General features: G+C 39.7%; 1 protein-coding gene and 1 long non-coding RNA gene across 6 annotated transcripts in view; one reads left to right on the forward strand and one right to left on the reverse strand.

Moving 5' to 3' along the window:
* Positions 1 to 25008, forward strand: part of LRCH1 (leucine rich repeats and calponin homology domain containing 1) — a 201253-nt gene that overhangs the window by 84594 nt on the left and 91651 nt on the right. For all 4 annotated transcript variants that reach the window (XM_059144225.1, XM_059144227.1, XM_059144226.1 and 1 more), the window contains exon 2: positions 12432 to 12576. In XM_059144225.1, the coding sequence (XP_059000208.1) occupies positions 12432 to 12576 (145 nt within the window). The remainder of the gene's footprint in view (positions 1 to 12431; positions 12577 to 25008) is intronic.
* Positions 3701 to 7124, reverse strand: LOC131813763 (uncharacterized). 2 transcript variants are annotated; one of them, XR_009346956.1, is made up of 3 exons: positions 6928 to 7124; positions 6103 to 6331; positions 3701 to 5274 (listed from the first exon to the last, which is right to left on the reverse strand). It is a non-coding gene; the product is annotated as an uncharacterized LOC131813763 (long non-coding RNA). The 2 variants fall into 2 exon arrangements; XR_009346955.1 differs by lacking the exon at positions 6928 to 7124 and having other exon boundaries at positions 6103 to 6512.

Below are 25008 nucleotides of genomic sequence, written 5' to 3' on the forward strand. Positions count from 1 at the left end.
AAAGATTTTATTTATTTATTTGACAGACAGAGATCACAAGTAGGCAGAGAGGCAGGCAGAGAGAGAGCGAAGCAGGCTCCCTGCTGAGCAGAGAGCCCGATGTGGGGCTCGATCCCAGGTCCCTGGCATCATGACCTAAGCTGAAGGCGGAGACTTAAACCACTGAGCCACCCAGGTGCCCCTAAAAACCTCTTTTTAATGGGAGAGACCAAATCAAAAATATATGTGAAAGTACTATGTAAAGTACAAAAGCACTCCGTCTGCTTTATCTTTGGGGGGTAGTATTCACTTTTCTTAATGGTTTTGTTTGCTATTTTTAAAGAACATAATAAAAGAATCTGATGAACTGATGGTTATGGTGAACTGAGGACTGTTTCACCATAAATTTGATTTTAAAAGCTTCCAACAAAGGTAAAAATCGTAGAAAAATGTTACCACTTGGTCATTTTTATGAGAAAGGGCTTTTTCTCCAGCAAGTAACTTTTCGTTCATGGTTGAGAGTTTCAATATTTATGTAATCATCAACTCACAACAGTGAATTGTTTCAGTCTTGATAGCGAGCCTGGAATGATAATAAAACTCAGGCAAGTCTGGGACCACAGAGTCCAGAGTTTTCTGCTCTCTCTTCTCCCCCGCTCTCCGCCAAGGATGCGGAGTCTGCTCCTGGCCTCCGACTCCAGCACTCTCGTGGATGGCGGGCGTGCGCGAAGTCCCTACTTAGAGCCCTTGGGACTCACCTCCTTTGCCTTCCCCAGATTACTCCTCTGGCAGTACTTTCCAGATCCCTCACTGACTAGCAACTCGTCTTCCTCTAGTTACGGTGAGACAGAGACTACCCATGAACTGGTTGCTAAGTGACTGTCCTTATCGGCTCAGCCTGGTGGGGCAACAAGCCCTTTGTTTTGAATACTAACCACGTGCTTTAGTGAAGGGGTCTTTGAGCTCTAGAACCGTCCCCCCCCCCCCCCCCCCCAGGAAAAGCTCCCCCTCTTGCAGCGCAGAGAACCTGAGGTCCTTGCCCTCCCCTCACAGCATCTGAGCAGCTGCTCTGTCTGCTCTGCCATGGGGCTGGTCCCCCGCACTCCCTGTCCCCTGCCCCGGGGCTCAGGAGCCCTGTCCCCAGCAGAGCCCCATGCAGTGTCTCATTTGGGCTCCTCTGCACCCCAGAGGATCCCTGTTCCTGTGCTAATCTGCAATGGAACCTGTTCTTACACCTCTCTTACTGTGAAAGGCAGGGCTGTTCCTTTCTGTGCTGTGAGCCTATGACAGCAGAAGCTGTCCTAGCTCTATTTCCTTCCGGAACCATCTTCTGCGAGTTCAGGTGCTGCTGCTCTATACACATCATTTCACTTTTCCTTCCCAATGGGGATGGGTGGGGCCCAAGTGAGTCAAGCACACATTTGGCGGCGGCGGCCAGTGAGGCAACGTACATGCAGGTGGATGGACGGAGCCGGAGAAAACTGTGAGGGGGTGCTCGGTCACAGAACTGCATGACGCTGCCCACGACACCTTCCCTATGTCATTGCCCAGAGCTGCCCCCTTGTCTCAGGCTGCCAGCCCCTGTAGGCTTAGTCATTTCTGGCACTCTGGGGAATTTCATGTTCTAGGATAATGTTTGTCTTTTATGACCATTTTGAAAAAATGCGTTTTTTTTCCAACTGTGATAAAAATAACCTACAGCGGAAAAAGTACCACGTTAAGCATGTCTCAGGGTGTAGTTTGGGACACTCGTGGGGTGCAGCCATCACCGCCGTCCATCTACTGGGTTTTATCTGTGTAGTCCTGAGACGTGACTCTCCCTTCTGCTTCCCCACTGGCCACTGCGCTTCTACTTTCTGTCTCTCTGAGCTTCACCACGCCAAGCCCCTCCTACAAGTGCAATCGTACGGTGTCTGTCTTTTTTGTGGCTGGCTTATTTCCCTTAGCAAAATGTCCTCAAGTTGCATGCACGCTGTAGTGCGTGTCCAACCCCCCTTCCTTGTCAAGGCCGCATCCTATTGCACTGTGTGCGTACACCCCGTTTTGCTTCTTTGCTCCTCCCCTGGTGGACATCTGGGCTCTTGTCACCTTTTGGACATTGCAAATTAGGCTACTTAAAGCATTCGTGTTTTATAGGAAAAGTAGTATCTCCCCTTCAAATTAGTAGGTCCCATTTTAAAGATGATTACCATCAAGGGGCTGTTGTTATTACGTCTCTGAGACCAAAGTTGTCTTCAAGCAAATGGGATGTGATTCGTGGTGCAGTGAAGCCTTAGCTCCTCAGAGTCACAAAAGGATGGGTCGTGACAGAGAGGCTGCACCCACCTAAAATGTTTTCATTTTGAGTAACTTTATAGAGAACAAAAAAAAGAATTAAGGACACACTTCCCTTCTGTCTTCAACGGAATATTTGAAATGCAGTTTAATCCTCAAGTTGACAGGGGCACCTGGGTGGCTCAGTGGGTTAAACTGCTGCCTTCAGCTCAGGTCATGATCTCAGGGTCCTGGGATCGAGTCCCGCATCGGGCTCTCTGCTCAGCAGGGAGCCTGCTTCCCTCTCTCTTTCTCTGCCTGCCTTCCTCTCCATCTACTTGTGATCTTTCTCTGTCAAATAAATAAATAAAATCTTAAAAAAAAAAAAAATCCTCAAGTTGGCAAACCACTGCTGGATTGTTTGGAGTCATTAGTATGTCCTTGTCTCTGGTCCCTGCCATTGCAGCTTAAATTTTTTAACTTAAAAGTACTTAAAATTGAAAATGTAGATCGATCTCACCATTCATTACTGTTCCATGTAAGAAATGTACTTTCTTACGGCTGTCTCTTTTCCTTACATGTTTGTTGTTTCTAAAATGCTGTGAGGCTGGAACAGTGATAAATAGCATTTGTTAGAATTGTGTTGAAGAGTAGAAAACCTCTTTGTAGAGGTTCTTTAAGTGAAATGATTATACTTTGGAGCAGAAATTCCCTACCCATCCTGCCCTCCACCACACACATCTATGCTGTTCTTTTAAAAATCGATAACCTGATTTTTTTGGGGGGGAGGGCAGTGCTTTGGAGAGGTACAATATATCAGGTTTCGCTAAATGTGTCAGTAATGCATTTGTTAGTAAAAGGCCACCTACACACGTCATTACCTCTCGGCACTTTGCGGGCTTACAAGAATCACCCACTAATAAAACCACTGCACCAGGAGTCTAATCTGACACTAGATGCTTTTTGGCACTTATCAAAATTAATTTTGGTTTCTTATTTCTTCCTGCAGCCTTGGAAAGGGAAACCTTCCAACCAACTTACGAATTTTTCACTCAAAATACACTATATTTTTTTAGTCTGTTATCTAAGATTTGCTGTTATCATGAAGCATTTATGTGTATGGTTTACTTCATGAGCTTGTCAGTTAGGTTTTAAACTCCTTCCCAGCCCAAGCAGTATTATTTCTGGCTAGAAATATTCAGAACCCAGCGTTAGCTAGCCTAATGGTAGAGATTTTGCTTAGAGGCCTTCACTCTGTGCCAGGAGCTGCTCAGAAGATTTAGAGGTATCAATCATCTCATGTGATCCTTCCAATAATTCAATGGGGCTGGGACCGTTATTATCCTCATGTTACAGATGAGGAAATGGAGGTATGGAGAAATTAAAATAATTATTTCCACACAGCTGAGTGGTTGGACCAGGATTTGAACTCAAGTTGTCTGACCTAAGAACCTGCTTTCCTACTCCATTCATTCAAACAATATTTATTAAGGCCTTAGTGTACACCACTGAACGATGCAAAATCCCAACCCTCACAGGACTTACATTCTAGTAGGGAGAAAGAGAAAAGTAGTAACCATAATACTAGAATAAATGGTATGTTTCTTGAGGAGTTTAAGTGCTAAGAAAAGGAGAAAATGTAGACTAGAGTGAGGAGGTTAAGACAGAATTTGAGACTTTAAATAGATGGTCAGGGAGGACTCATGGCTCATACTGAGGAATTACTCAACTCATCTCTTCTGTTTGATAAGATTTGTTTTTGTTGCTGTTGATCTTTTAGAGATGTAGCCTGAGATTTTGACCAACTCCCTCAGAACTTTCATGAAACCGCTTATTATTTCTGTCCCTTTAACCCTGGAAGCATCAGGTGGTTTCATCTCCAGAGTCAGGATGAGTCAGCCCAGGGGCTCTGCTTCACAACCGAAAGCAGCATGCCCTTGCTTGAGTACATTTCCAAATGGGCAGGTGCCCAGGAGTACCCCTATGGGTGCTGAGTCATGGGGCCGGGTAGGCGGCCTCTGCCAAGAGAAAAGTTGAAGCGAGGGGCAGTCAGATGCTGGGGGCATTGTGGAGCGGGGGAGATGGGGGGAAGTTCAGAAGGGACAGAAAGATACAGCTGAGATTCTTCTAAAGAGATCCCTGCCTACCTAGGTGCAAGGAGAGAGGGACTGTCTGGAGAGGACATATATTCCCAGACCATGCTTCCGCTTAAGGATGGTCCCTGCACGGTAGTCCCAGGCATGACCAACCAAGAGGGTGGTGATGGTCAGGCACAGAGCATCCTTCCTCAGTATTAGGAAGACAATAGGTCCCAGGCTCTAGTTGGTGGGTCAGGAGTTTAGATTTCTATGTGAAGAAAACCCATTTGACCCGATTTTATTGCAGCGTCATGCTTGGGGCTAACATTCCAAACTTTAAACTTTCATGATAACATGTGTATCGTTCAGCTTGAAAAATACATCCTTTGGTCTTGTGGAGCTGGGTGCGATGGTCACTCCAAGATGAGGCCTTCTCGCCTGACGGGAGAGCAAGACCCTGCAGGTGAGCTTTGCAGCAGCGTCGGTCTGCTGGTGCAGCTGCTCTGTGGCTGTCGCGGCCGATCGCTCAGGATGTTGTTCCTGGACCGCTGGCCTCCTCCAGGTCCTCCTGAGGCACCACTTTCCTTTTTTATACAAAAACAACATCGTGCTTCTGATGGTGCTGACTGCACACCAGATTCCAGCGACTGTTTTTCCACCCTCCCCTGCTTATTTTCATTCAGTGGGCTACTTTATTTTAGGGATTTGCAAAGCTTGTTTTGGCCCGGGTGAAACTTATTGTTTTATTTCTGGCTGCGTGGCTTTCATGTCGATGGTTCAGTTAAGCAGCGGACGTGGGGAGGACGTGGCTCTGGGGTTCCGGTTGGCTGCCTGGCTGTGTTGCACGGAGCTGTGGCGTCCCCCACTCTGCAGGGCAGGGCTGGCCCCTAGGGGGGCTTTGCAGCGAAGGACAGCGTAGCACAGGATGGGAAATGAGGTGCCCATGTGACACATGTCCTTCTTTCTGGAGAAAATAATTGGCATCTTGTCAGAAGTTTTCGAAAACACTTCAGAGCAAGGCTTCCAAAGTATCATACCTACTGGTTTATTTCTTGCTTCCTAGCTCTGTATCCTCAGGCAAGTTACTAACCTCTCTGGGCCTTAGTGTCCACACGTAACTGAAAGCTATAACAACACCTGCCTTACTAGGTTATGCTGAGAAATCAAGGAGGAAAAAAATCTAAATTTCTATGATGATAGCCAACTCATAATACATAAAACTCCCTTCCAGGTCGGATTTTTGCTGCTGTGATTGTATCAAAAACTATTTGCGGAGGAATTTAGAATAATAATCTGATTGACTAACAGTTATCTCTGGATCAGCTCAGGTTGTCTTTCCCAAATTAGGATTCATGGTAAAGGTACTAGTGGGCTCTCCAAATCAGGCCCCTCCTGAACCTCCTTGTCTGGCCCTAGGACAGCGCCACCTGTTGGAAAGGCTTGGTTTAGCTAGGGAACCTGAGAGGTGGGATCATCTACTCAAAGGAATCCCCTGGAATAGAGGGAAGCAACTGGACATCCGGGGAATCCTGATGCCAGAGCCACTTCCTAAAATTTATGGCCATAGGCCTCGGGCTTCCCGGCTTAAAAAACTAAGTGATTTCAGTGTACCCACGAGGCTGAGAAACACTAGGCGAACATTTTATTTAGGAAAACAGCCAACCCACGAGCTCTCCTGCTCTAGAGGTGGTACCTCTCTATATTTTTAACAGAATTAGACCAATAAACAATAAAAATAAACACAAATTCCTCATCTGTAGTTACCTCTTCCTAAATTTAAAAGCTTACTTACCTGTCGTTGCTCAGAACTTAACTGGGTCATTTCAGAGCTCCTGACCCATTTGCCCCGCTGGTTTTGGTCGTATTACAAGATGAAGATTGGATTGGCCTTCTTCACATTTGCCTGTTGTCTTTGAGTACTTGTTCTTTTCGTCTTCCTGGGTTCAACAACGCTCACAGGCCCCACCTTGGTCCGTCTGTCGTAGTGGGTGGGATGACCAGGCTTCTGGCATGGCTCTGTTCTTTCAAAGGCCAAGTTAGGGATGCTCACAGCTATGTGCACACTGTGAACTGGCTGTCCTCTTACTTGTTTAATTACAGCGAAGTCCTAGATTCCTTCCTTCTGTTCCTGCTGCTCCTCTTCCTCCCTGTCCTCCCTGTCCTGACCCCATCCTCCTCCTCTTTCTTCCTCCTCCTCTTCCTCCTCCTCCTCCTCCTCCTCCTTCTAATTACCCCTTCTTCTCCTCTCCCTTCCCTCCCACCTTCTTCCCCGCATTCTCCTCTATTTCCTCCTCCTCTCCCTCCTCCTCCCCCTCCCCCTTCTTCTCCTCTTCCTCCTCCTCCTCCTCCTCCTCCTTCTTCTTTTTCAAGAAAGATCAGATTTTGTTTTCTCTTTTTTCCACAAACAGAAAGATTTTGATCAAATTGGTATGCCACTCCCTGCTTCCTCCCCCAGTATTTATAACTGGATTATCTGCTCTGGGTTATCAAAGTCAAAACAGCATAATCCAGACTGACTTCAGCCCTTTTGGACAGCTTTCCTGTGGTGCTTGCAGACACTCAGAGATACAAAGTGATGTCTGCATTAGCCTGAGGAAAGCCCAGGAAAGCACATTACCTGGCTTTGGGAGCCTTTTTCTGTCTTCCAATAATTAAGTTAATTCAAAATTAAATGATACTCAGAGACAAGTAGGGAAAGTAAGTCATGTCTTTGAAAACCCGTTCTAAACTCTTCAGTGAACAGAGTGCTTACGTAGGGTTAGCGTAATTACCGGGTGAGGCCAGGATTTCTACTTACCAAGTTTCCGGGAGCTGTTTCCAGAATTTAGCCCATTAGCTGACATATTGTTTTCAGTACTTTATTTTTTGAACATCGTGTTTATAACTGTCTTCCCCTCTGGGTCTATACACAGAACATGCTGCTTTTCTTTTGACTGTATTTTGGACAAATAAAAATGCAGTGAAGATTAATTGCCGTATCTTCCTAATAATCTTGCTGAGGGACACATCATGGTCTTGCTGGCATTGTTCTGTGGAGAAAGAGTGGTCTCACGTGAGGACCTCTGTCAGGTTAGATGTCCTTAGGTGTGAGTGTAACTGCTTATCTCTGTGGCTCTGGGCAGGTCACGCAGGCTTTCTGAGTCTAGTTTCTTCAGATGGTGGGGGCACAGCTCCTTGGGGTGGTTTAAATGAGGTACCAGATGCAAAACTCCAGATACAGTGTGTGGCACAAAAGACATGCCTAATGGGTGGTAATGTGATTTGCCCACCTGGCTTTCAGCTCCTTATATGTACCTTTTCCCTTTTCAGCACAAGTAGAACATCTTACCTTATAGTTCATTCTGGGTTTGCTTTATCTCATTTTTCAAATGATAAATTCCTTAAAAGTAAGTCTCTGTGTTTTTCACTTCTCCAGAAACCTCGTCCTGAGTGTATGTTGATAAATACGTCAATAATCCATCATATGGTTAATGAACTTAAATAAGAAAGGAGAGCTTTTCTCTTTCTTTTCTCTTCTTTCTTTCTTTTTTTTTTTCGGTCCATTTTTCAGCTTTGTTTTAACTTCAGCAATTCTGGTTTAGGCAACTGTTTTTTATTTAGGCATTGAAAGAGTCTGAGCTGTGTGCAGATTCTGTAATCAATTTCTTCTCTTTTCTTGTGGAAACTGGAACACGAATGCAGGATGATAGGAAGCACAGTGCATGGGAAAATTCTCACTCACAGTTGGACATGGAGCTCTGTTCATGTGACTAGCAATGTAGTAGGCTCAGGCAGGGCGGATGCCCATTGCTTGTAACTTCATTTATAATGAATAGCCAGAGTCCTTTCAGGAAAAGGATTCCTGAAAAAATAGAGGACAGCTAAGTTAAAAACAAGGATTACTGGGACGCCTGGGTGGCTCAGTTGGTTGGACGACTGCCTTCGGCTCAGGTCATGATCCCAGAGTCCCGGGATCGAGTCCCGCATGGGGCTCCCGGCTCCATGGGGAGTCTGCTTCTCCCTCTGACCTTCTCCTCGCTCATGCTCTCTCTCACTGTCTCTCTCTCAAATAAATAAATAAAATCTTTAAAAAAAAAAAAAAAAAAAAAAAACAAGGATTAGAGGGATACCTGGCTGACTCAGCTGGTTAAGTCCTCAACTCTTGATTTCAGGTCGGGTCGTGAGATCGAGCCCCATGTCAGGCTCCAAGTGGACCATGGAGCATTGTCTGCAAGTTTGAAAATAGAGTGCTTTTTAAAATTAGATTATCTGATAAGAATATAGATTTTACAATGAAAGGACATATTTGTCAAAAAGATGGGCCAGTAATTATTATGTGGGTTTGTACTTTGTAACTTTTTTTGTCAACCGCTGCTATTGATTATCACGAGGAAACAAAATCACTTGGATTCTGACTATTTTGACAGAAAATACTTGAATTCTGAATACTTTTTATTCATAGAAATCTTAAATCTGAAAAGAATGTTAAAATTGATCCAGTTGCATGTACTCGGGTTTTACCTATTCAGGAACAGTGACCCGGGAAGCTGAGTAACTTCCACAAACATCTCAAGCGGTTGTAAATTTAGAGCTGGTCTTCTGCTCTCTGATTGGAGCGGTTTCTATTGTTGATTTGCTATCCCATGATCTTTTAAAAGGTTTATAGTTACATGACAGCATTTCTACAAAAAACCCTATATCCTTTTGTTTAAAAAAAGTGTGAGTGACACTGAAACTAATAAAAACATTATTATTATTTAAAGCAGTTATCGAAACATTCAACTTGATGGTCTCGTTCTCGCAGTTCTCAGGAAAGTCAAGTTTGAATGTAAACTGGAACCTCCGTAAAATTTTTTCTTTGAGTCTAACCTAAAGGAAACAGCCCATAAAAGTTTTCTGGGCAGATTTCCAGCATTGTAGCACACGCAGATTGCCCTGTCTAATAGAGTTTCAGGAAGAGAGAATGCAAGAGGCTTGTGAAATTGTTTTCCATTGAGGTTCTAAACATTCACGAAATGCTTGTCTCTGTATTCCCTTCAATAAGAGCATGGGACTTCACGGTTTGCTCTGGCTTCTTCGCTCTCTTTTCAAATGAAACAAAATTCTGTGTGTAGAGAATATGTTTATGTGTGTGCATGTATCTGCGTGTATATGCACATATGTGTTTATATGTAATATATATAACACATGTACCTATTATATATTGAATCCGTTTCTGTATGCAAAATCAAGTAAGTGATGCATTCACATTTCTAAAGGTACAGCAGGATGTACAGTGGGGGGCTCTCCCTCTGACGCCCCTCCTCTGTGCAAGAAACCCTCTCTCCAGAAACGACCCCTTCTACCAGTTCCTTTTGCAGCTTCTACAGATAATTTATTTATATTTCCATATCTATTTACAACTCTGCAAATATTCATTTAAAAATACAAATACTAAATACTTGGTTCTATGCCAGGCTTTTAAAAGAAATTTATAACATGTCTGGGAGATTGTACCAGATCAGCACACATAAAGCTGCTTTGTTCATTTTAATGACTGCATTGTATCAGCACTGCACTATGGAGTATAGTGTTTAATATTACATTCTACCACATGAAATATTAATATTATGCTAGTATTTATTTATTGATTTAATTTTAGTTTTATTTATATTTATTAATACCATATTAATATATAATCAGACCTCCACTGATGTTTAACTTGCTCCCTATCTTTTGCTCTTTCAAACCACATTAAGAAATATGTCAGTTGTACATATGAGTTTATCTGCAGATGAGAAGGATTCCTAGGTTGAATGAAATATGTACATTTGTAATTTTGATTGATATTGCTAACATGTTCTTCATTTCATCATCATTTCCCCAGCATTATAATGTGTTCATCAATCTCTTTTTGGGGGGGGGGGTGCCTGGGTGGCTTAGTCGGTTAAAGCCTCTGCCTTCGGCTCAGGTCATGATCCCAGGGTCCTGCTTCCTCCCCGCCCCGCCCCCCCGCTCTCTCTGCTTGCCTCTCTGCCTACTTGTGATCTCTGTCTGTCAAATAAATAAACAAAATCTTAAAAAAAAAAAAAAACCAACTTTTCTTTTTTTAAAAAGATTTTATTTATTTATTTGACAGAGGGAGAGACAGCCAGGGAGGAAACACAAGCAGGGGGAGAGGGAGAAGCAGGCTTCCTGCTGAGCAGGGAGCCCAATGCGAGGCTTGATCCCAGGACTTGATCATGGACTGAGCCAAAGGCAGATGCTTAATAACTGAGCCACCCAGGTGCCCTTCACCAAAGTTTTTGATACTAGTCTAATGGGTGAAAAGTATTCTCCCATGTAGCTGTGATTTTCATTGCTCTAATGTGAGTAAGGTTGATCGTTTTTTCATATGCATAAGAGCCGTTTCTATTTCCTTTTCTGTGAGCCATCCATTCTTTTTCCTTCCTTCTTCCTTCCTTCCTCCTTCCTTCCTTCCTTCCTTCCTTCCTCCTGCCCTCCCTTCCTTCCTCTCTCACCTTCCTTGCTTCCTTCTGTCCTTTTTTTCCCCCTGCATTTCAGACTTCTTATCATTGACTGTATAAAAAATTAACCTGTTGGGCTTATGAACTGTAGGACTGCTCACTTGCCCCTCGTTCCTTGATTGTCATGTATGTTTTTGGTGGAGTTTTGTTGGTTTTAGAATGTTGTAAGTTCTGTTTTAATGTGTTGAATTTATCAGTCTTGCACTATGCCATTCATAGGAAGACTTTCTCTGTTCTAAGATCATAAACGCAAACTTCCCACGCATTGTCCCTGTGCTGTGATGGCTTCACTTTTTGAAGTTAATCATTTAGGGGCAGCTGGTAGCTCAGGGAGTTAAGCATCTGCCTTCACCTCATACTCATAGTATGTTTATCTTTTCATATACTGCTCAATTCCATTTGCTAATTTTTAAATTTAGGATTTACATAAGTATTTATATAGAAGGGAGATGCCTAAGTGGTTTCTTTTTATGTATTTTCTTTGTTAGGTGTTGATTTCAATATTATACCTTACTGTTTAAATAAGTATTTAGAAACTTTCCTTCTTTTACTTTGTGTGGAATAGTTTAAATTTTATCAGAATTGTCCCTTTAAACCTGCTTAGAATTCACCTCTGAAGCCATCTAGGTCTGTCCTTGTTTATTTATGTATTTATTTCTCAGAAGAGTAGTCAGGAGGATAGCCCTTGGACTTCTATTTCATTATTGTATTCACCTATTTAAATTTTTTTTTTTTTTAAAGAGTGTGATTCCTTAAGTATATATAACATGATACTTAATAAACATCTGGTCATACTGATTGAGTCCCTCCTGATGAAGGGTGATATCAGTAATGTTGACTTATTGTTTTTGACAGTGGTAGCTCTTTTCTCATGATTGGTGTTCTATGGTATTTGACAGTTATGTCTGCCATTCCTAGATCTAGACATTAAGGACTGTTCCATTTTTTATTGTTGAGATGGTGGTATTGTAAACCATAATGTTTGCTTACACTGCTCTGTAGACCTCCATTATTACGGTCTTTGGTACACTTGAGGAAGGGAGCCCAGTTTTATGGCTGGTCATGTGGCCGGCACATTGCCTATCCTTAAGAGAGACACAGTTGATCTGTCTTGGGTTTGTTCATTGTAGGTTCTCAGTTATTCCAGTGAATGCAATATTTATTTAGTATCTACTATGTGTGTGTTTGCAGAGGATATAATGTCCCAAGAGACAACATATGTTATGAAAGCAAAATTGAATTAAATAAATATTATGGTAAAGATATGTATTCAGAGAAGATTGAAGGATACAGTTTTCATTCTTGCCTAGGGGAGAATGACTTTGAAATAATTTTTAGATAGAATGGAAAGTAAATATTGATTCAGTTACTCTTCTATATCTGGCCTATATTTACAAATTAATATAGAGATAAAACTGTTTTAGCAATATTTTTGCTTTCCCATATGAACTGGGTAATATGCCAGGAAAAAGAAATCAGCCCTGGAGTAACAGAGCTACAAGGAATGAAAATGCTCATCTACATTTAGATTATGCTTATTTTAAAACATGTTAAGAAAAAAAAGTATTCGTAGTGGGTAATTGTACTGGGTCATGTTGAAGATTTATTGACAAAATACTCTTTCCTTTTCTCACAGATTTATCTAAAAACAGACTGGTCGAAGTCCCAATGGAATTGTGCCATTTCGTATCACTGGAAATTCTTAATCTGTATCATAATTGCATCAGAGTCATTCCTGAGGCCATCATTAATCTGCAGATGCTGACCTACTTAAACTTGAGGTAGGTTGACTTCTAAGGATTGTAATCAAATTCAGTGAACAAAACCGCAATTAACTGTGCTTTCATATCTATAAGTTTTTTTCTTCTTTTTGCAAATCCTGATCACCCTTTGATTATTTAAGATTACTTATTTAAGATTATTATTTAAGATTATTTAAGAACTACCTGTCATAATAAATTAGTAGGGCTATTAATATTGTTTTCGGTGCTAGACTTCTCTGAATATCAGTATGGCAAGATATTTTTATTTTTTTTTAGGGTAATTTATGTGGTATCATTTATACTTTTTGGGTTTTTTGGTGCTTGGTATATTGTCTTCATGTATTGATGTAGTTTTTGGAGGTGGAAGGCTAAAGGACAGGAGGAAAGAACTTGAGGGTTGTGACAAATTGGGGCCCTGCTGGTCTTTGGGAGTTTTTGTACCTTTGGATTTGCTACTTAGTACTGTCTGAGCCTGTTCCCTTTTGGCCACTTGGGAAAATTCAAGAGCACTGACCAACTGCAGCAAGATACAATGTTTGCTGTCTTTGACCCCATTCAATTAGGTCAGCATTTGCTGAGGACAGACCAGTGGACTGTACTGATTCCCTAATTATGCACGCACGGTGTAACATATTAACTCCCCTGAGCAGCCCTGAAGTTAAGAAAATCAACTTTCATAAGACCCAGGTTTTAGACTTTGTGCTGTAACTGTCTGCTGCTCTGGACAGATTTTGGTTCCTTGTCTCCTAAATCTTTGACTCACACAGGATGTCAGGAGAGAAATAGGAACCGTTAAATCAAATCTATCTCTATTACAAATGCAAGGTTCCAGAGTTCAAGCTGGAGCAAAACCTCTCCCCATGTCAGTGACATGATCTTGGTGTGGGAAGAGCAGCACCTGATTAGCAGGGCTGGTGTAGTGTCACAAACATGCCAAACATGCCAAATTCCCAATGAACGAAATGGAGCCATTAACTTATGATAATAATGTCCTTTTTCTTTTTTTTTTTTTCTGGTTTGTTGGTTGGCTTATGGTTGGCCACGGAGAGTTGGGGTCTTCTCTGGAGTTCTTTGCAGTCAAAAATGGATTTCCACAGTGCTTCATTAGGTGTGCATATCCTTCTTGGGAGTGAAAAAACAATCCTAGTCATGTTTTGAAGTGGGTTAGTGAATAGGATGTAAGTTACTATTAGCATAGCCTAGAGGCTTATAGAACTACCTTCTACTTCTCCAGGTTTCTAGTTCATCTGACCCTTTTGAGTTTCCCTGAATAAGATAATCTAAATTATTTCTGCAACAGCACAATGTTCATTACCTTGGAGTTGACTGATGGAGCCAATAGAGTGGTGTCTATTGGGTTTGGTTCACTATTTCCCTGAATCATCTGCCCTCTAATTCAAAATCTGCATAGAGGCAGTATCCCAAGAGCACTTGCAGTTGTGCATGTGTTTAATTACCTAGGTCTGTCCTGCTGTGACGCTTTTCACCTCCAGTAGTCCTACATGCAACACGTGGGGAGATGTAAGTTTGTACTGTTATACCAAGTCCATACACAATGAGAAGCTGCTGGGTATAGATGAGATCTCTCTTCTGGTATGATACGAACTATAAAATTCTACAAACATGAGGTAATCTAATCTTAAAATTTATATTATGCTTTAAAAGCACTAATATGATTGGTATTGGTGTGATGATTTTCACGTTGGGCTCTGTCGAGAGTGGAATAATACTGCTGTCTTCAGATGGTAGGAAGGATATATTGATGTGTGGGTTTCAGGGTCCTTTAGTGCAAGAACAGAGTGAGCCATTGGGACTGAGGATGCTGAAGAGGAACCGTGTAGGTATATTGTAAACAATTTTTGGTGAATTCCTAGGTGATAGGAAGAAGAAATAGATAAAGGGACTGTTGAAGCTTTTTTCTTTGTTTTTTCTGTTGAAGCTCTTTAAGCAGTGTTTTGTTTAATTCCTTGTTTGCCTCTATCTTTCCTTCCCTTTATATAGGTCACTTTTATTCTGTGTTTTCTTTGCTCACATCTCTACTTTAATATTACTGTGCTTTAAGACATATTCTGTATTGTTGAATCCTGACTCTTCAAAGGAATTGATAACTACCTGGAGAAAATTTAAAAATATGTTATCTCTTTCTTTTCAGAGGAGTTCTGTCAGGGTATATGAAAAATGTATGGACATCCTTGGGGTGTCTGGGTAGCTCAGTCAGCTAAGCAACTAAATCTTGATTTTGGTTCAGATCATGATCTCAGGGTCATGAGATTGAGCTCCTTGAAGGGCTCCATACTAGGCCTAGGGCCTCCTTACGATTTTCTCTCTCCCTCTCCTTCTGCCCCCCTCACTGCTCATATACTCTCTCTCTCTTCCTAAAAAGAAGGAAGGCAGGCAGGCATGTGTATATCCTCTAAACTCTTTCAAAGACAAGTTATACACACACACACACACACACACACAATTATTTTTGATACCTCTTTTGAGTTTATTTCATGAATATAAATGTGTAACATAAAATAATAACAAAGGGCAAGCTTTGAAGTGACCACGAAGATGGCATCTTGTTCAGCTGTAAAACCTTTAACTCCTGACTTATAGGTTTGGTGGGAACATGTCTTCTGAGAATTGGACCCTTGGAACTGAGTTATTTCTCTGTTTGATAGTGATTTGAAGTGGGATGTTTTATTTGTCTAAAGGATCCATTATTGCTTATAAAATAGTAGACGGCTGTCACATCTGCTTATTTGCAGGTATGTAATAAATGTCTAGAAAATACCAGTGGCATCTAACAAAATTGTTAACTCTTCTAAGATGCTGAGCAGTGTTATTCACGTGATAGTGGTGTCTTTGTGAGTTCTTTCTGTCTCAAACTACTCCCCCACTTCCAGCCACCCTCCAGCTGCTGACCGGGGGACATGTAGAATATTGTCCTTGTGTGTGATCGTGATACATGTCCCCTCCACGATATCCAGGACCAGGTATTACGGCCTTTTCAGGTCTTTTCTGCCTGTTATAAGAATTAAGTCAGTGAAATAATATGTATTTCTTCTTGGGTATGGTGGAGGCGCGTGGTAGACTGCCCATCGGTTTACTTGAAAAGGAAGCAGAGGGACTCAGGATGCTGCAGACATACTAACTCATAGACGAATTACCGGGTTGTCTTCAGTGCAGGTTTTGGGGGTTTTTTTGGCTTTTTGGTTTTGGTTTTTTTTTTTTTTTTTTTTTTTTTTTGTGATAAGTTGCATACTCTGCCAAGGAAAGGAGCTTATTTTCTAGACAGAAGCATATCATCAAATCATGGCATTATCACCAATTTAGATGAATCAGAGAAAATCTGTATAAGTTTCAAAAAATTAAAGAAAAATGAAATTGCTTTTAGGCATACACTTAAGGTAGACTGAATCAACCATAGCATGTTCTGAAACAGCTTTAACAAATAGGCAAGTTCATTAGGTTTTATAAATAAGTACCTGGAAATACTTTCTCTTTTGTGGTACTTAGGGTTTTTCCTCTTGTTTTATTAACTACAAATAAAGAACTGTGGGATAAAGTAATGCAGAGAAACTGCTTTTCAAATGTTCACAGATTTCATATTTCTTTCTTTCTTTTTATTTTTTTAAGATTTTATTTATTTATTTGACAGAGATCACAAGTAGGCAGAGAGGCAGGCAGAGAGAGAGGAGGAAGCAGGCTCCCTGCTGAGCAGTGAGCCTGATGCAGGGCTCAATCCCAAGACCCTGGATCATGACCTGAGCCGAAAGCAGAGGGTTTAACCCACTGAGCCACCCAGGTGCCCCCCGATTTCATATTTCTACACTTAAAATTAAGCATGGTTGGGACGCCTGGGTGGCTCAGTTGGTTAAGCGGCTGCCTTCGGCTCAGGTCGTGATCCCAGCGTCCTGGGATCGAGTCCCACATCGGGCTCCTTGCTCGGCAGGGAGCCTGCTTCTCCCTCTGACTCTGCCTGCCTCTCTGTCTGCCTGTGCTTGCTCTCTCTCCCTCTCTCTCTGACAAATAAATAAATAAAATCTTAAAAAAAAAAAATTAAGCATGGTCTTGCTGTATTTTTAGTCTTTTCTCTTTTTTAATAAGTCATATGTGGGAATTGCTAGTTTTGTAGGTTTCAAAGCAGGTGGGATGCTGTGTAATGCTACTGTGAATCGATAGTGGGTATTCCGGTGGGGTAAATAACCAGAAGTATTTGATGGTCGCGATGATACCGATGACAATGAAGCTGATGGTAGTGGTGGTGATATGCCCCTGCCTATACGGCTTCTCGGCTGGTCGGATCTCTCAGAGATGCTATCTTTAAATGTCAGATGGCTACTTAGTGCCAGAAACCCAAGTCCTGTCTTAGACCAGAGATGGGTTTCATTAACACTTGGAAAATAAACCCCTTTGCTGTGCAATACAGTGAAAAACACTTCGGTGTGTTCCCACACGGTAGGAATATCAGATTCATGGAAAACACTAATTTATTGCTGTTTACGTAGCCTGAGTTTGAAGGCTCTGGGCTTTTAATCTTTGCGTCTTGGTATTCACAACAAAAGGTTATGTGTGTTTAGTGTAGGTGCCACTGTGTTTCTTCCTGTTGTAAAGTGTCTTAATCCCAGAAATGTGGCCAAGAACAATAAAAATGATTAAGCAAGACCTATTCCTACATAGGAACAAACACTTGGAACCCGAGCGCTACAGGAAAGCTGTATTACAAAGTTTAAAATCTATTTTAAGGTGCTGGAGAGGTTGTTGATGATGAGACCCATGAAGAAAAGGTACCTTGGGAAAATAGAACAACCCAAGGCAGCAAAACTCTTGGCTAGGACCAGAGAGGTGCGATGAGTCTTAGAATAAGGACTTCAGCTTTTGAAAAGTTAGGTCTCGGAGAGGTTCAGGAATAGAAGCAGCTAAAAAATGAAAGTTCTTTACTGCCTTTGATCATACTACTTTTAGAACTCTTGGTGAGTGGTTTTAGTTCCTGACAGTGAAACACACAGCACAGGAGCTGGGTTCTTCATTAGAAGCCCCTGGGGAGCGTGGGTGGCTCAGTCTGTTAAGCGTCTGACTCTTGGTTTCCACTCAGATCATGATCTCAGGCTCTTAAGATCGAGCCCCGTTTTGGGCTCTGTGCTCAGCACGGAGTCTGCTTGCCTCTCTCCCACTGCTCCTCCCCCTGCACTCTCTCTCTCTCTCTCAAATGAATAAATAAAATTAAAAAAAAAAGTACAAAGGAGCTCCTGTCTCTAGGAGTAGTTTCTGAGGCATTGCCTATAAAGAAAAAGGCAGCCTATTGAACAAAATGTTATCACACCATAAAAGGAATCTGGTTTGGATGCTTTTTCTGAAGCCTGGCATCCTTTTTGGCTGCTAAACAATGTGCAGAAAGAGCCAAGTTCCTGATCGCCATGTAACCTGTATCCCCACATTCCTTTGGGGGGGTCATTTCTGAGAAATAGTCTTTAATCCTAAGGACATCTTGCTATTTGAAAGATCAGAGGAGCACCTAGCATATAAGAGTTGTCTCAGAAAGCACAGATTTTATGTATTTGTTGTAAACTAAAAATTGATTTTCTTTGTTAAGAATTTTAGTTTTATCCCCAAGAAACGCACCTCTTCTTGCACTGATATTTCTGAAGGTCTCAATTGTGAGATAGCACTTACTCTTTCTAGAAACTGAGAAAATTGACGGTGTCTTCCTACCCGTTTTGTTCAATTCAAGACAAACTTCTATTCCAAATCCTTTTATGAAGAACTTACTGTATTTTCAAAGGAAAAATGATATATTTTGGAACCGGTCTGGGGTAGCTAGGTTGTGTTCTGTGAAATGACAGATCAGAAGGAAGATTCCAAAACATAGTGAACCATGTTGGAATTTGGAAGCATCATCTTAAAATTTGAAAAATTTTTTTGTAGAATGCTGTAGTTGGAAGTGACCACTGGGTAATTGGTTGCACAAGCAGCAGTGTGTGTTAAGCCTTGTTTTTTCTAGTGTGCTCACTGAGCATTTGTTCTCAAGGCAGAACCTAGAGACAGTCGTCCCTAAAAATTTACATTTTGCAGTGCCTATAAAATTATGTACATTGGCATTGGTAGTTGATGGGTTTTGCTAAACGTGAATGAGTTAATAGTAGGATATTTCTTACCAGATCCCATTCCTTTTAGTAGAGTTCATACTTGGCAAGACTTCCAAAGAGGATTTTTCCATTATACATGTCACCTGATCACAGATGTTGTTTAAGATCAGTGTTTGTATTAAACAGAGGAACAGAGAGACACAAAAGGGACATTATGGCTTTGATGGCTAGAGCACTGTCAGAATGTGTTGTTTTTTTTTTTTTTTTAGGTCTATTTCTGATCTTAGTGGAGCACTTAAAATCTTTGTGCTGTAGATTTTCCCTCCAAAAATGGGGTAAATACCTACTCCTAATTGACTATACAGATGTTTTGTTTATAGTAATTCTCAGAGTTTTTTCTGTAAGCCCAAAGGAGCAAGATGCAAGTTACATTTATTTTTCTAACTAGACAGATGAAGACCCTTTGAAACATTGCCATTCCATCAGCAATCAACTTATTCTATTTCCTCTAAGAATGCTGCAGCTTGCCAGGTCTTATAACAAGTACTATCATCAAGAAGAGGGAATGAGAAAAGGAGTGTATATACAACAAGGAGGGTGTGGATTTCCATCATCATTATCATCTCATTTTTTTTTTTTTTTTAAGATTTCATTTATTTGAGAGAGAGAGAGAGCGCATGAAAGAGGTGAGGGGCAGAGGGAGAAGCCGGCTACCTAATGAGCAGAGGGCCTGATGTGGGACTTGATCCTGGGACTCCCAAGATCATTACCTGAGCCGAAGGCAGTTGCTTAACCAACTGAGCCACCCAGGTCCCCCATCATCATCTCTTAATAGCCAAAGAGGATTTAACTGGTACTCCGTCGTATTTGGGTCCTTCAACAACCCTTTACTTTCGGTGGGAAACAGGAAAGTGATTTATCCCCCAGCCACACCAGTTCATACATAAGAGTAGTAGAAATTGGTGAAATTTATTTCTGTGGCATTTATAGTTTGCCTGGCATTTTCACTTTTGTTACCTTGTCTAACATTAATGATGCCTTATTGTATTCCTTGCCCTTTGGGAGAGTTTCATAGTCTTAAAAATAGTTGTTAGAGAATTGTCCAGGAGACCAACCTAAATATTTAAATAACGAGGGCTTTTTTAAATTTTAAAAAATTTCTACTGTATCTGTAAGTTGGTTTGCCTTCCTAATTCCTGGTGCTGTGAATTTTTTTTTCCTTTATTATTTATTATTATTATTATTATTATTTCCTTTATTATTTATTATTCCTTTATTTCCCTTATTAAATTAAATTAAGTTAATTAAATTAAAAGTTTGTTTTGACTTGTATATTTTTGTCAGATCAACTTTTAATTTTAGTGACCAACTTTTTTAGGTTTTTATTTTCTATTTTATTAGTTTTCGATTTTTATCACATTTCCATTTGTCTGTTTTCTTATATGTTTGTTCTTTTTCTGATTTCTGGAGTTTGAGATGTGTATTCATTAATCTCTGTTTATTTTTTTTCCCTCATAGGAGCATTTAAGATTATGGATTTCCCTGTGTGTAGCACTTTAGCTCATTCCTTAAAGTTGTGAGATGTCATATTCTTAAACTCACTCTTAAAACTTTTACAATTTTCATTATTCTTTTTTTTATTTATTATTATTATTATTATTATTATTATTATTTTAAAAAGATTTCATTTATTTATTTATTAGACACCGCAAGCAGGGGGAGTGGGGGAGGCAGAAGCAGGCTTCCTGCTCAGCAGGAAGCCCAATGTGGGGCTAGATGTGGGGCTTGATCCCAGGACCCTGGGATCATGACCTGAGCTGAAGGCAGATGCTTAACAACTGAGCCACCCAGGTGCCCCTAATTTTCAGTATTATTTCTCTGACTCATGAGTTTGCTAGAATTGATTTTTAAAGATACCTTTTAAAATTGATTTTTAATATTAGTGCATTGCATTTTGGGAATATTTTATTTGATGTTGATTCTTTACATTGATTGAGATGTATGTTATAGCCTGTGCTTGAGAAGAATGTATGTCCTTCTAAGTGTTGAATGTGGATTCCAGTAAAGCCATTAAATATAGCTTTAATTTGGAAGCTCACATCTTTTTTACCCCAAAACATCTTTTGTCTGCTTCATATATATCTGTTACTGAGAGATGTGCTTTAAGCAAAATAGGATGATTATAGATTTGCTTTTTCCCCCCGTAATTCTATCAATTCTTTATGTATTTTAAGACCAAGTTATAGGCCAAGTATTTTGAGCCCAAGTTCAAAATTATATGTCTTTCTTGCAAACTGCAGGTTTTATCATTACGTAGTGATTCACTTTATCTTGAGAATGCTTTTTTTTTTTTTTTAACTTACCATCTATTGTATATGAAATTAATACTTACGTCTTAGCTTTCTTTTGAGGCTTTTGCTCGCACATATTTTTTCATTTTTTTCATCTTCAACCTTTCAGCCTTAGTTTCGGTATGTATGTATGTGGATTTACATTTTTCTTTTTATTTTGTATTTTTTTAAATGAAGATTATTATTGCCTTTCCCCCCCGACCTTTCCTCCCTTCTATTGACTATTCCAAGTTTTATTTATTCTAATTTTTTTCTTCCTCTGGTTTAGAGGTTAGTCATTATATCTCTAGACTTTGAATTGAAAGGTTGCTTATGTAAATTGTTACCATGAATATTTGACTTACAAAAGCCTGAAGGTAAAGGTAAAAAATATCTCTTCCATCCTCCTTAAAGTAATAATATTCATAGAAAGCTTATATTGCAAGTGTCCCTCCGCAAACTTGTATATTATTTTTATTCTATATTTTAGGTCCATCTTGCTTTTTACTTTGAATTGAGTCAACTGATACTTATTTGTACTTACATATATATATATACACACACACATATGTATATATATATTTGTATATATATTTATATATGTGTGTATATATATGTTTTATATATATAAACAAAACAAAAAACACATATATATATGTTTTTTGGTTTTTGTTTTTTGTTTTTAACCAGATTTTCTGCTTTTTCATCTCACTGTTTTTTGGTTCAATCTCCTTCTTTCTAACATGCATTCTTAAGAAGTTTATTCAGTGATGGTATGCTTATGGTAAGTATAGTCTTTTCCTGAACTATCTTTTCCCCCCATTCTTGAAAGAAGGTTCAATTCTTAGGATAAAATTTTAGGTTGTATTAGTGTAAAATTTTAAGTTGCAGTTCTTTTCTATTGTATTTCAAAGATAGTGTGTTTTCTGACCTCTGTTTTGCTATAAAATAATCCTTTACTAGGTTAAATGTTTTAGGCTTGTAGAGCATTTTCCATGCTTTTCCTTTTGATTTCTCCCCATACCTTCTTTTTATCTTTGATTGCTCTATATTTATGACTATAATATGTACAGGTATATTATTTTGGTTTACCTCGCTGTAAACTTTGTTTTGCTCTCTGAGTCTGAGGATTCGTGTCTTTCATCAACCCTAGAAAAATTTTAGTCATTGTCTTCTTTCATATTGCCCCTTCCTCCATTTTTCTATTATTTCTGCCTTCTTTGGGTATTCCCTATTAGTTAACTTCGATCTTTCATTCTTCTTCTTTTCTTAGTATCTTATATAGTTCTTATTTCTTTATATTTGAGGTAGTTGTCAAACATGAAAATGCATTTAAGCATATCGAGAGTGGAAGTACAGTAATTCTTTGAAAGCAGGAAAAATTGTAGTACTGTGGGCTCCTCAATTGAAAAGACTCCCAGTGATTGGAGTGTGTAGCACAAGAACTCGGTATTTTGGCTTATTACTGAGATCTGATGTACTCTCTTATCCTTAAAATGGTATACTTTCTTGGTTGGCTAAAGACAAACTTTCACTTGGTACTAAATTTCTATGAGTTAAGTTATTTTATTATAAAATGAGTTGAGAACAAGTCTTAAAGCCTTTGATCCATGAAACTGGAACCTATGAGAGTTTGACTTTTTTTTTTTTTTTAATATTTGTTTTATTTATTTGACAGACAGAGATCATAAGTAGACAGAAAGGCAGGGGGAAGCAGGCTCCCCACTGAGCAAAGAGCCTGATTCAGGGTTCCATCGCAGGACCCTGGGATCATGACCTGAGCTGAAGGCAGAGGCTTTAACCCATTGAGCCACCCAAGTGTCGTGAGAGTTTGATTTCTTAATCTTCAGTCCTTTCTTTGTTGACTTTGTTGACTTTTTTTGCCTGCCTTTTCTGTCTTGTCACATCCTCCATGCCTTCTTCCCTGGTGTCTTAAATTGAGGGTCAGATGGAATTAGGGCTTTATAAAGGTGAGTAGATTTTGACTGCAGTCTGGAGGCCTAAGGGTCAAGCCAGGGCTTTACTTTGGTTTTCTTGGTGTTCTTATTTGCTTGTTAGTGACAATTACAGTAACAGGGCAAATACAAAAGTTTTTATAAGAGTTGCTTTTGAGAAAAGAGACAGTATTTTTTTTTTCTCAGCTTCCCAATTCAAATTTAGATGCATGGTTTCATTTTCAAAGTAAAAAAAAACATATGCTATCATAGCTGGAAAACTGTAGAATATGTTATTAATAGTATTATCTTAATTCTGAAAGGAATGCTAGTGCTCAGAGCTCAAGGAGGGGAAATCTTGACAAAATAATGTAGCCAAGAGTTTCAGCATATGTGATAGTCCTAAATAGCACTTTTCCGCAGTAGATAAATTAAGTCAAGAATAAATGCATATTTGTGGTTCTTTATCTAGAAGCATTCAAGGGATTGAGTGTTTAGGCAACAAAGGGTATAATTGGGATGTGAGCCGTTGAGTCTGTGGGGCTTTTTTTTTTTTTTTTTTTTTAATCTCTTGCCATTTCCTGGAACACCTTTCCATTCTCTGGACCAGATGGACTGTGAGGACAGATGGAATGAGATAATCTCTTTGAACAGTGAGAAAATAACCAGAAGATTTGGGTCACTTTCAGGGTTGGATAATGTGGAACTATGTTATCTATTAATCTAAGCATATCTACCTTAACCTCATGAAATCAAGCAGTGTTTTTCTGATACTCCATTTGGCAAGCCAAAGCAGAAAGGAATGTGAAAATAACATAAGAAAATTGATCCGTTCTACTCAATGATTAATTTGTCTATTCATGAATAGAGAATAAAGGATCTGGAGAAAAGTTACCTGCCAGACTCCATTGGAGAAAAAAGTTGTTTGTTTCTAATCTCAGTGATGCCATTGGATCAATTAAGGAATAAGTAGAACATCGTTTCCTCAGAGTATGTTTTATGGAAAAATGTTCTGTTGGATATAGGTATACTTAAACACACACATACACACACACACACAAATGAAACCGTGTATTATACTAATCTGCGCTGTGTATCTCCAAGCAACACAGAGGCCTCCCTATTAGCATCTCCCAGGGTGGTGCTTTCCAAAACATCAGTTTATAAACACTAACTTAGAAGAATTTTTATCACTCATTCATTCCTTTAAGAACTGACCTCATGCTTAAAGAGAATGAGGTTAAAAAATGTGATCCCATCATGTTTCATTTGGGATCGGGAGGGAGACAAACCATAAGAGACTCTTAATCTCACAAAAGAAAGTGACGGTTGCTGGGGAGTGGATTATGGACGTTGCGGGGGATATATGCTATGGTGAGTGCTGTAAAATGTGTAAGCCTGATGATTCACAGACCTGTACCCCTGGGGCAAATAATACATTATATGTTAATAAAAATAACTAAAAAAAGGTATGTTCCCTACATAATGTTATATTCAGTGGCCCAGTAATCTGTATGGGCTAGATGTATTGAAGGGAAAAATGAAATATAAGTAGAAGACAGAAGGGCCCAGGAAACACTAAAGCATAAATTGTGTTACACAGAGCTGGCATCCAAGCTGATTTATTTTTTAATTAGTGCTTTTAAAATATATATACATATATATTTGTTTATTATTATTTATTAGTTATCAAGTAAAATTAACGATTTTTGAGAAAAAATTAAGTAGTGCAAAGCACAAACGATATATCAGTCGTTCACACCAGTACTCACACAATTGTTAATATTTTGTGATGTGTGCTTATGAGCCTTTTCCTTTTCCCAGCCTACCCCCCCCCTTTTTTTTTATAGGATTGAACTCTTTGTAGGGGATGAGAGGATTTTTTTTTCCAGAGGTTCTGAGAGCTCAATATTATATAATGAAGAAAAGAATGACCTTGACCAGAAGTCTGAAACAGCTGAAAGAGTCTTTAAATTATCTGCACTGAAATTTTGTTGTAGAAATGCCACATCCCTATAGTTGAAATAATCACTCATTAAAGGATAATTCTTTTAAAAAGGTAAAATCAGGACTCTCATACAAATATGACAGCCATCAAAGATTGTATATAAT

The sequence above is a fragment of the Mustela lutreola genome, chromosome 13, assembly GCF_030435805.1.
Source record: "Mustela lutreola isolate mMusLut2 chromosome 13, mMusLut2.pri, whole genome shotgun sequence".
Taxonomy (NCBI): Eukaryota; Metazoa; Chordata; class Mammalia; order Carnivora; family Mustelidae; genus Mustela; species Mustela lutreola.